We start from the raw sequence: 12,840 nt of genomic DNA on the forward strand, positions 1-12,840 counted from the left end.
CACGCTACAAAAGTCGGTTGACGACATGAGACAGCCGGCAAACCAGTTAGTACCTGTCCAGGCGTCTCAGACACCGTCAGGGGCTGTAAAACGCCCTTTACCTCAGTCGGTCGACACAGACCCAGACACTGACACTGAATCCAGTGTTGACGGTGAAGAAACAAACGTATTTTCCAGTAGGGCCACACGTTATATGATCACGGCAATGAAGGAGGCTTTGCATATCTCTGATACTGCAAGTACCACAAAAAGGGGTATTATGTGGGGTGTGAAAAAACTACCGATAGTTTTTCCTGAATCAGAGGAACTGAATGAAGTGTGTGATGAAGCGTGGGTTACCCCAGATAGAAAACTGCTAATTTCAAAGAAGTTATTGGCATTATACCCCTTCCCGCCAGAGGTTAGGGCGCGCTGGGAAACACCTCCTAGGGTGGATAAGGCGCTCACACGCTTATCAAAGCAAATGGCGTTACCGTCTCCTGATACGGCCGCCCTCAAGGATCCAGCTGATAGGAGGCTGGAGAATACATTAAAAAGTATATACACACATACGGGTGTTATACTGAGACCAGCAATCGCCTCAGCCTGGATGTGCAGTGCTGGCGTGGCTTGGTCGGAGTCACTGTCTGAAAATATTGATACCCTGGATAGGGACAGTATTTTACTGACTATAGAGCAGTTAAAGGATGCATTTCTTTATATGCGAGATGCACAGAGAGATATTTGCACTCTGGCATCAAGAGTAAGTGCGATGTCCATATCTGCCAGTAGAAGTTTATGGACGCGCCAGTGGTCAGGTGATGCGGATTCCAAACGACATATGGAAGTATTGCCGTATAAGGGGGAGGAATTATTTGGGGTCGGTCTATCGGATCTGGTGGCCACGGCAACGGCCGGAAAATCCACCTTTTTACCCCAGGTCACCTCCCAGCAGAAAAAGCCGCAGGCTTTTCAGCCGCAGTCCTTTCGTTCCTATAAGAACAAACGAGCAAAAGGACATTCCTATTTGCCCCGAGGCAAAGGAAAGGGTAAGAGACTGCAACAAGCAGCTCCTTCCCAGGAGCAGAAGCCCTCCCCGGCTTCTACAAAGGCGTCAGCATGACGCTGGGACCTTACAAGCAGACTCAGGGGCGGTGGGGGGTCGCCTCAAACATTTCAGCGCACAGTGGGCTCACTCGCAGGTGGACCCCTGGATCCTGCAGGTAGTATCTCAGGGTTACAGGTTGGAATTCGAGAAGTCCCCTCCTCGCCGTTTCCTAAAGTCTGCTTTGCCAACGTCTCCCTCCGACAGGGCGACGGTATTGGAGGCCATTCACAAGCTGTATTCTCAGCAGGTGATAGTCAAGGTACCCCTCCTACAACAGGGACAGGGGTATTACTCCACGCTATTTGTGGTACCGAAGCCGGACGGCTGGGTAAGACCGATTCTAAATCTAAAATCTCTGAACCTGTACATACAAAAATTCAAGTTCAAGATGGAGTCACTCAGAGCAGTGATAGCGAATCTGGAAGAAGGGGATTTTATGGTGTCCTTGGACATCAAGGATGCTTACCTTCATGTTCCAATTTGTCCTTCACACCAAGGGTACCTCAGGTTCGTGGTCCAAAACTGTCATTATCAGTTTCAGACAGCTGGAGGTCGGAGTAGCACTAACCCAAGTAGTGCTCCAACAACACGGGTGGATTCTGAATTTTCCAAAATCCCAACTGATCCCGACGACACGTCTGTTGTTCCTAGGGATGATTCTGGACACTGTTCAGAAAAAGGTATTTCTTCCGGAGGAGAAAGCCAGGGAGTTATCCGATCTAGTCAGGAACCTCCTAAAACCAGGAAAAGTATCTGTGCATCAATGCACAAGAGTCCTGGGAAAAATGGTAGCTTCTTACGAAGCGATTCCATTCGGCAGATTCCATGCACGAACTTTTCAGTGGGATCTGCTGGACAAATGGTCCGGATCGCATCTGCAGATGCATCAGCGGATAAAATTGTCCACAAGGACAAGAGTGTCTCTGCTATGGTGGTTGCAGAGTGCTCATCTGTTAGAGGGCCGCAGATTCGGCATACAGAACTGGGTCCTAGTGACCACGGATGCCAGCCTGAGAGGCTGGGGAGCGGTCACACAGGGAAGAAACTTCCAGGGCGTGTGGTCAAGCCTGGAGACGTCTCTTCACATAAATATACTGGAGCTAAGAGCAATCTACAATGCTCTAAGCCTGGCAAAACCTCTGCTTCAGGGTCAGCCGGTATTGATTCAGTCGGACAACATCACGGCAGTCGCCCACGTAAACATCCCGGGAGTGGACAACTGGGAAGCAGACTTCCTCAGCAGACACGATCTGCACCCGGGAGAGTGGGGACTTCATCCAGAAGTCTTCCACATGATTGTGGTCCATTGGGAAAGACCAATGGTGGACATGATGGCGTCCCGCCTCAACAAAAAACTGGACAGGTATTGCGCCAGGTCAAGAGACCCTCAGGCAATAGCTGTAGACGCTCTGGTAACACCATGGGTGTACCAGTCAGTGTATGTGTTTCCTCCTCTGCCTCTCATACCAAAAGTACTGAGAATTATACGGCAAAGGGGAGTAAGAACGATACTCGTGGCTCCGGATTGGCCAAGAAGAACTTGGTACCCGGAACTTCAGGAGATGCTCACGGAAGATCCGTGGCCTCTACCTCTAAGACGGGACCTGCTTCAGCAGGGACCGTGTCTATTCCAAGACTTACCGCGGCTGCGTTTGACGGCATGGCGGTTGAACGCCGAATCCTAAGGGAAAAAGGCATTCCGGAAGAGGTCATCCCTACCCTGGTAAAAGCCAGGAAGGAGGTGACTGCACAACATTATCACCGCATTTGGAGAATATATGTTGCGTGGTGTGAGGCCAGGAAGGCCCCGACGGAGGAATTTCAACTGGGTCGATTCCTACATTTCCTGCAAACAGGATTGTCTATGGGCCTCAAATTAGGGTCCATTAAGGTTCAAATTTCGACCCTGTCGATTTTCTTCCAGAAAGAATTGGCTTCAGTTCCTGAAGTCCAGACTTTTGTAAAAGGAGTACTACATATACAGCCCCCGGTTGTGCCCCCAGTGGCACCATAGGATCTTAATGTAGTTTTGGATTTTCTCAAATCCCATTGGTTTGAGCCACTCAAATCGGTGGATTTGAAATATCTTACATGGAAAGTAACCATGCTACTGGCCCTGGCTTCAGCCAGGAGAGTGTCAGAATTGGCGGCTTTATCGTATAAAAGCCCATATCTGATTTTCCATTCGGACAGGGCAGAACTGCGGACGCGTCCTCACTTTCTGCCTAAGGTGGTTTCAGCGTTTCACCTGAACCAGCCTATTGTGGTGCCTGCGGCTACTAGCGATTTGGAGGATTCCAAGTTGCTGGACGTTGTCAAGAGCATTGAAAATATATATTTCAAGGACGGCTGGAGTCAGAAAATCTGACTCGCTGTTTATACTGTATGCACCCAACAAGCTGGGTGCTCCTGCTTCTAAGCAGACGATTGCTCGTTGGATTTGTAGCACAATTCAACTTGCACATTCTGTGGCAGGCCTGCCACAGCCTAAATCTGTCAAGGCCCATTCCACAAGGAAGGTGGGCTCATCTTGGGCGGCTGCCCGAGGGGTCTCGGCATTACAACTCTGCCGAGCAGCTACGTGGTCAGGGGAGAACACGTTTGTAAAATTCTACAAATTTGATACCCTGGCTAAGGAGGACCTGGAGTTCTCTCATTCGGTGCTGCAGAGTTATCCGCACTCTCCCGCCCGTTTGGGAGCTTTGGTATAATCCCCATGGTCCTGACGGAGTCCCAGCATCCACCAGGACGTCAGAGAAAATAAGATTTTACTTACCGATAAATCTATTTCTCGTAGTCCGTAGTGGATGCTGGGCGCCCATCCCAAGTGCGGATTGTCTGCAATACTTGTACATAGTTATTGTTACAAAAAAATCGGGTTGTTATTGTTGTGAGCCGTCTGTTCAGAGGCTCCTACGTTTGTCATACTGTTAACTGGGTTCAGATCACAAGTTGTACGGTGTGATTGGTGTGGCTGGTATGAGTCTTACCCGGGATTCAAAATCCTTCCTTATTGTGTACGCTCGTCCGGGCACAGTATCCTAACTGAGGCTTGGAGGAGGGTCATAGGGGGAGGAGCCAGTACACACCACCTAGTGGTCAAACTTTTAAATTTTGTGCCCTGTCTCCTGCGGAGCCGCTATTCCCCATGGTCCTGACGGAGTCCCAGCATCCACTACGGACTACGAGAAATAGATTTATCGGTAAGTAAAATCTTATTTTTTGATGAACTTTGCCATAGATCCCCAGTTTCCCTAGAAATTTTTAAATTACGCTAGCCCAACACTTTTGTAAATCTATGGACATTGACAAAGCTTTTGCTCGCACCTTATGGGCAAAAGCACAAAGAAGACTGCATTCAACAGACACCGAACAAGACTTCAACCGACAAATGTTCATTTACCTGACATAGAATACCACTGCATTTACCGTAATTATGACTTTTCTTCATCTCTACAACCTTCAGGTAATTACACACATAGTATAGGGAATACAGGCACAGATATCAGCAATCACATATTCCCCCATTCATGTATCATCAACTAAAATGTGCTCCCCCATTTTTGTTACAACCAAAAGCCGAAAAGAGCTCGGTAAAGTTTGACAGCCCATCCACAGACCCATACCACGGGATAAGAAGGAATTCAAATGTATACTTCGCAATACCTCGAAGCTTGATTTAAAACACGTACGGCACGATGATACATGACCCCCAAGCACGGATTCATACACACATGCTTCTGCTATCTCACTAGGTCATACACTTTTCCTACCTTCTCCTCTCCTCCCCTACCCAACCATGTAAATGTATTAACCCCTGACATATATTTTTCTCTTTTTGAAATGTTTTAGAAGGTGGCAGTTATTATTGACTGCCAAAGGGTGGACTGTCAAAGTCAGAAAAATATCTCTATACACACTGCCATATTTGCACCTCATACACGTCCGCGCTGCGCATGCGTACGCTCTCCCGTGCGTGCGCATACTCACAGTCGCGGGCAGGCGCACGGTATGCGTATTTACGGTAGAGTTTATGTGATCGTAGCGTGCGACTCAATCGTTACATATTTTCACTATATAATGTATTTTGTAGATCATGGTCCCTTTGATAGATTCTGAAAGTTTAGTTAATATAGCATGTTCCTGGACAGAGGGATCGCTCTTTGTATTGTACGCAGGGTCTAACAGGAGTCATACAGTGGTGTTTAGTACCCATCGGAAGAGTATTTAATTAGCAATATTCCGGTGTTGGTTTGGAGCGGATTAATCGCTCGTGCGAATAGTTATGGACATAAGAAGTTTATGTCCATTTACTATTTACCCTTACTTAGCTATGCGGCGGGAAACCCAGTATCCCACCCACCTGAGCTGTTGGAAATCGTCACAGCCCACCTGTATGAATCAACCTATGACCTTTTGTTATAATGCAGGGCCGAATTCCTGTGTCCAATGAACAATGAGATTGTAGGGACCATTGAATTGTATTGTGTGTGGGGCATAAATAGACAAGCCGATCACATCCAGCTCACTCTTCAACGGTTATCATTGCTGAAAATCGGGAGCTGGATGTCCAGAGGCGCATGCGATCGTTCCCCTTGTGCGTAAGTGTTTCTCCGCAACCATATTGTTCTTACTGTTATTGTGGGCCATTTCTCTCTCTCTCTCTTCTCCTCTTTCTCTCTTATTTTCCCTTAAAACGTAATTGTATTATATTGTATTTCCCGTGTAGTTATCTGGTTAGGTAGTCTATGTTATATTGTAGTGTATGACTTGTATTGTGTTAAATCTTTTGCAAGTATATCATTCATAATATATATATATATATTAGGTGTTGGACCCTAAGCCCAGGTATCTGTGTATTTCTTATAGTGTTAAGTATTCTCAGAGCGTCGGTGACGCTCGAACAGCATTCGAGTTAATAAGGTTACACTAGGTTGCATCTACACCCTATCTCTACACTAAGGTTTTACTGCATAATATACTGTTTATGGTTTAGATATAAAGGTTTAACATTGTGAGCGTCAGCGCCGCTGGTGATCTCCTCGTGGTCCCGAGCGTCCGCTACGCTTTAGTCGGCAGCCAATAGCGTGCCTGCCTGTGATCTCTTGGCCGTGAGCGAATGTAACGCTTGAGCGTCTCGACTACGGCTAAGCGATTGCTACGCAACGAGCGTACCCTTACGGTACTCCATACGTAAATAGCGTACAGTGTTCTTAGACCTCATAAAGGGTTTTATATAAGATAAATATTTAGCTTTGTCAAGTTGATGAACTACCTCCAATGGTTCTGTCACTTCTTAAGTTGGGTAACAAGATTACTCGTCTCCTTTGTAAATAGTAAGAACCTCTCTCACCTTCTCATTGTACTTGGTTCGGGAGGTTAGAGACCATTGACTCAATGACGACTCCTGCATGGCGATGAGATGACATGGGATACAAGAAACAACTGGCTGACTATTTTATAATATAACATTTTCAAGCGTCAGACTCTCAGTATTCATGCCGTAGGCGTAGGGACAATATAGATGTATTTGCCATACATGGGGGGGGGGGGGGGGACTTTGGGGCAGATATATTAACCTGCAGAAGGGATAAAGAAGTGTTAAGTGCAAGGTGATAACACACCAGCCAATCATTACGGATTTGAAAAATTACAGGATCTGACTGGCTGGTGTGTTATCACCTTGCACTTATCACTTCTTTATCCCTTCTCCAGGCTTAATACATCTGCCCCTTTGGACTTTTTCCAAGGATCCAACCTACATATCGATTCTTTGGTTGAGTTTGGAGATCAGTGGGGGGGAAAAAAGACATCAAAAGTGAACAATTGTAACTTTATTGAAAACTTTCAAAGTCACTGATTGAATATGGCATGTCACACAGACACCTCACAGTCATGTTTGGTAAGTTAGGGGTCTATGTACTAAGCCTTGGAAAGAGATAAAGTACCAGCCAATCAGCTACAGCCATGTTACAAACACAGCCTGTGACATGGCAGTTAGGAGCTGATTGGCTGGTACTTTATCTCCGTCCTCTTTATGACTCTCCAAGGCTTAGTACATAGACCCCTTAACCTTTTACTACAACTGTGATGGACTGAATGGTCACCAAGTGTCTGGAACAAGTAATTAGCACAGTGGTTATAGCCATGTACGTGTATCCTCACCAACATCCACAATTGTTATTCCGCTACCTTGCTTCTCAAATTTTCCTTTACCTTCTGCTTCATGTTGTTCTGTTATGTGTACCACAATCCCTTCAATGTACAGAGCAGAGTAAAATGTTGGTACTTTTTAGCTAAAAGATATTTAATAATATTACATGGGCCAGTTTTCATAAGAATACCAGCTTAACGCACATTTGCTAGCCGAAACAGCATCCATGAGAATACACCCTGTCCGTTTACTAGGAACCAGTGACATCACTGAGATACCTTATGATGCAATCGGCTCTATCCTAAAGAATGCCCAACAAAATGGCTGCCTGCATGGTGTGTCAGTGATAATTGTGCTTTACTTGTCGTGATGTTGGATTATGGGCCTGATTCAGACCTGATCACTCCTCTGCGATCGGATACTCGCCCCCCCTCCAGCCAGAGTTAAAATCTGCCCTTGCAAGTTTGTGTACACCATGCGAAAAGCTTTGCAAACTCCGGTCAGCTGCAATTCTGTTCACAACTCACTCACCATCGAATGATTTTTCCCAGTCTGTGCATAGCATAGGACTTACTCCTACATTGCGAAAGAAACAGGCTGATCGGGCCGGAGCTGATGTCACACACCTACCCTGAAAACGCTTGAGAACGCCTGCGTCTTTCCTGACACTTACAGAAAACATCCAGTTACCACCCCCGAAACGTTTGCTTCCTGTCAATCAACCTGCGTACGCCGAGCGATCAGAAAAGACGCTGAATTCTTTTGCCGTTTAGCTTTGCGCCTGTGCATTACGATCCGTAAACATGCGCAGTCGTTTGATAATCCTTGCGATTTCGCACAGCAACGATCAGGTCTGAATTAGCCCTATATGTAACTTTGTTAACATTAAACTATACATGAAAGAGTCCTGTAGCTGCTCTTCCTTCTATTACAGTCCATTGCTAGCCTGTGTTTTATAATGACTCGTGTATTGTGTGTAGTTTGCACAGTGGGTGATGCCATGTTTTATGTTCAGTTGCATTTCTTTTGTATATTATGTTCTTTATATTGTGAATAAGTAGATGGAGTAACTGTACAGTGCAATATACAATTGATGCAATAAAATTTGCATTTACCAATCATGTTGTCCTTTTTATTTTTCTTAAGATTATTTAAATAAGAGGGAAAATGAAGGGCAGATGTGAGGTATTAAATAAAATGGATTCTATCTTCTCTATTTGCTGCTATAATACATTTATGCGTTGCAGTCTGACGCAGAGACAAGTTGGGAAAGTAGCCAGCTGCGTAACTATTTACAGAATGGAATTTCCTATCCTTGTGAAACTTTGACCGTTAATTGGGGGTCATTGCGAGTTGATTGCGAGCTGAAAATGTTCGCTGCGTAGCGATAATGCAAAAAAAGGCACTTCTGCGTATGCGGCGCAATGCGCACGCGTGACGTATTTTCACAACGGCCGATGTAGTTTAACACAAGGTCTAGCGAAGCTTTTCAGTCGCACTGCTGGCCGCAGAGTGATTGACATGAAGTGGGCGTTTCTGGGTGTCAACTGACCGTTTTCAGGGAGTGGTCGTAAAAACGCAGATGTGCCTGGAAAAACGCAGGTGTGCCTGGAAAAACGCAGGGCGTGGCTGGGCGAACGCAGGGCATGTTAGTGACGTCAAAACAGGAACTGAATGGTCTGAAGTGATCGCAAGCTAGGAGTAGGTTTGAAGCTACTATGAAACTGCACAAAATTATTTTGTTGCCGTTCTGCGATCCTTTCGTTCGCACCTCTGCTTATACACTCCCAGAGGGCGGCGGCTTAGCGTTTGCACGGCTTCTAAAAACAGCTAGCGAGCGATCAACTCGTAATGACCCCCATTAGCAGCTTCGCCGAAGAAATTCCCTGCCACATCAGCGTGTTGGAAAACAAGCTGAAAACGCGTACTGCGTACTGTATGGAAGCATGTTAAGGGCCCGATTCAAACCTGATCGCTGCTATGCGTTTTTGCACAGCGGGTGATTATCGAACTACTGCGCATGCGTATGCACCACAATGCGCAGGCGCGTCGCCAAACAGCAACAGGATGGTGCGAAAATTTTGATTGCATGAGCATTCACAAGGTGATTGACAGGAAGAAGACGTTTGTGGGTGGTAACTGGCAGTGTCTGGAAAAACGATGGCGTGCCCAAGCGTTTTCAGTGAGGGTGTGTGACGTCGGCTCCAGCCCCGATCAGCCTGATTCTATCGCACTGGAGGAGTAAATATTGAGTTACGCACAGACTGGGAAAAATATTAGATGGTGTGTGATGTGAACAGTTTTGCAGCTGTCCACTGACTGAGGGGAATTTTTGGACAGTGTACACATGCGACCGCACACTTACACAGGGCGAATTTTCACTCCCCCTGGCTGGCGACTATCTGATCGCAGGACGGCGTAATTCGCAGCACAGTGATCAGGTCTCAATTAGGCCCTAGGTTTGTTGCATTGTTGCTGCATATACAGTGCCTTGCTAAAGTATTCACCCCCGTTGGCTTTTTACCTATTTTGTTACATTACAACCTGTAATTTAAAAATGTATCTGAATTTTATGTGATGGAGCACACTTAAACAAATCCCTTTTGCGCTATACTAAAATATAAAATGGCTGAATATTCAACAAATCAAACTTAATTTTTTAAAAATATAACATTTTTAATATATAGAAATTCAATATTTCGCAAAAATGACTAGACCGGTCTTGTGTATAACAACATAAAAACAAATATCATATATTAAACATTCTAAAGGAGGTGGATCCTAAAGTATTTCTGTGCACAGAATAATGCTGAACTCCAGTTGTAACTCAGTCCATAAGAACAGGTCCACTGATATAATAGATCCCAGCTGTAATAGGAACCTGTATAGCACTCAAAAGTCCTGAAACTTTACTAGAGATCTAAAGTTCCAGTTTAACTTGCCACTTAGTAATAATAGTTGTAATGAATATCAACGCTCCACAGCGGAGCCTTACATGCGGCTTTCAACAGCAATGACGGCACGGAGAGTCCCGGTATCCAACGAGGCGGTCTCTGGCTACGGGACCAGGCACTAATGCTGGCGCCTGTTTGGAAGCACCCGATCTCCAGGCTCTGTGAGACCTCACCTCTGTATGACTCGTGCAGGCACCGTATCACAGTCTCTCTCCTCTCCGCCAACATTAGTGCCTGGTCCCGTAGCCAGAGACCGCCTCGTTGGATACCGGGACTCTCCGTGCCGTCATTGCTGTTGAAAGCCGCATGTAAGGCTCCGCTGTGGAGCGTTGATATTCATTACAACTATTATTACTAAGTGGCAAGTTAAACTGGAACTTTAGATCTCTAGTAAAGTTTCAGGACTTTTGAGTGCTATACAGGTTCCTATTACAGCTGGGATCTATTATATCAGTGGACCTGTTCTTATGGACTGAGTTACAACTGGAGTTCAGCATTATTCTGTGCACAGAAATACTTTAGGATCCACCTCCTTTAGAATGTTTAATATATGATATTTGTTTTTATGTTGTTATACACAAGACCGGTCTAGTCATTTTTGCGAAATATTGAATTTCTATATATTAAAAATGTTATTTTAAAAAAATTAAGGTTGATTTGTTGAATATTCAGCCATTTTATATTTTAGTATAGCGCAAGAGGGATTTGTTTAAGTGTGCTTGATCTTTTACACTTGGTATTCCAGTGTTAAAATGTATTTGACTTGTTAACCCCAAGTCAATAGCTCTCCTGCAGCTTGTATAATTATTTCATTGATATTTTGATTAATCGAATCCAAAGTTTTTATAAGCGCCTGGGCGGTGGTTTTTTACTTTCGCTATTGTTTTATGTGATGGATCTGCACAAAATAGTCTAAGTTGGTGAAGTGAAATGAGAAAAATGTATGTAAAAAATAATTTTTATAAATAAAAATGTGAAAATTGGCATGTGCATATGTATTCACCCCCTTTGCTATGAAGCCCCTAAAAAGTTCTGGTGCAACCAATTACCTTAAGAAGTCGCATAATTAATGAAATGAAGTCCACCTGTGTGCAATCTAAGTGTCACATGATCTGTCAGTATAAACACACCTTTTCTGAAAGGCCCCAGAGGCAGCAACACCAATAAGTAAGAGGCATCACACCATGAAGACCAAGGAGCTCTCCAAACAAGTCAGGGACAAAGTTGTCGAGAAGTACAAGTCAGGGTTGGGTTATAAAAAAAAATATGCAAATCTTTGATGATCCCCCGGTTCACCATCAAATCCATCATCTTCAAATAGAAAAAACATGGTACCACAACAAACCTGCCAAGAGAGGGCCGGCCACCAAAACTCACAGACCGGACAAGGAGGGTATTAATCAGAGAGGCAGCACAGAGACCAAAAGATAACCCTGAAGGAGCTGCAGAGTTCCACAGCACAGACTGGTGTATCTGCGCATGTGACCACAATAAGCCGTACACACCATAGACCTGGGCTTTAAGGAAGAGTGGCCAGAATAAAGCCATTACTTAGTGTTAAAAATAAGAAGGCACGTTTTGAGTTTGCCAAAAGTCTGTGGACGACTCCCCAAATGTATGGAGGAAGGTGCTCTGGTCAGATGAGACTAAAATGGAACTTTTCGGCAACCAAGGAAAACGCTATGTCTGGCACAAACCCAACACATCCCATCACCCCATGAACACCATCCCCACAGTGAAACATGGTGGCAGCATCATGCTGTGGGGATGTTTTCCAGCAGAAGGGACTGGTAAACTGTTTCGAGTCGAGGGAAAGTTGGATGGTGCAAAATACAGGGATATTCTTGAGCAAAACCTGTCTCAGTCTGCCTGTAATTTGAGATTGGGGCGGAGGTTCACCTTTGCCCAGATCTCAATCCAATTGAGAATCTGTGGTCAGACTTGAAGATTGCTGTTCACAAGCGGAAACTATCCAACATGAAGGAGCTGGAGCAGGTTTGCCTTAAGGAATGGGCAAAAATCCCAGTGGCAAGATGTGGCAAGCTCATAGAGACTTATCCAAAGCAATTTTCAGCTGTAATTGCCGCAAAAGGTGGCTCTACAAAGTACTGACTTCAGGGGGGTGAATAGTTATGCACGCTGAAGCTTTCTGAAATTCTGTCCTATTTTTTGTTTGCTTCACAATAAAAAAAAAAATCTCCAAAGTTGTAGATATGTTCTATGAATGAAATTATGCAAACATTCAAACAATTCATTTTAATTCCAGGTTATGAGGCAACAAAACATGAAAAATGTAAAGGGGTGAATACTTTAGCAAGGCACTGTAGCTGAGGTTTTGGTGGAAAGTGATAAATATGTTTATACCAAAAATATATGTGGTTTCTCTTACATCCTAGAGGATGCTGGGGTCTACATTAGTACCATGGGGTATAGACGGGTCCACCAGTAGCCATTGGCACTTTAAGAGTTTGAGAGTGTGGGCTGGCTCCTCCCTCTATGCCCCTCCTACCAGACTCAGTTTAGAAAATGTACCCGGAGGAGCCGGTCACAGCTAGGGGAGCTCTACAGAGCTTTTCTAGTAAAGTTTAGATTAAGAGGTTTTTTATTTTACAGGGAGGCTGCTGGCAACCTCCCTGCAGCGAGGA

The 12,840-nt window shown here is 44.9% G+C and overlaps 1 protein-coding gene across 1 annotated transcript in view; it reads left to right on the forward strand.

Annotated features, from left to right (window-relative positions):
- LOC135057181 (zinc finger protein 850-like) overlaps positions 1 to 12,840 on the forward strand; it is a 129,310-nt gene that overhangs the window by 49,800 nt on the left and 66,670 nt on the right. The window contains exon 6 of the mRNA XM_063963079.1: positions 12,077 to 12,300. Coding sequence (XP_063819149.1) covers positions 12,077 to 12,300 — 224 coding nt within the window. The remainder of the gene's footprint in view (positions 1 to 12,076; positions 12,301 to 12,840) is intronic.

This window comes from Pseudophryne corroboree, chromosome 3 (genome assembly GCF_028390025.1).
Source record: "Pseudophryne corroboree isolate aPseCor3 chromosome 3, aPseCor3.hap2, whole genome shotgun sequence".
Taxonomy (NCBI): domain Eukaryota; kingdom Metazoa; phylum Chordata; class Amphibia; order Anura; family Myobatrachidae; genus Pseudophryne; species Pseudophryne corroboree.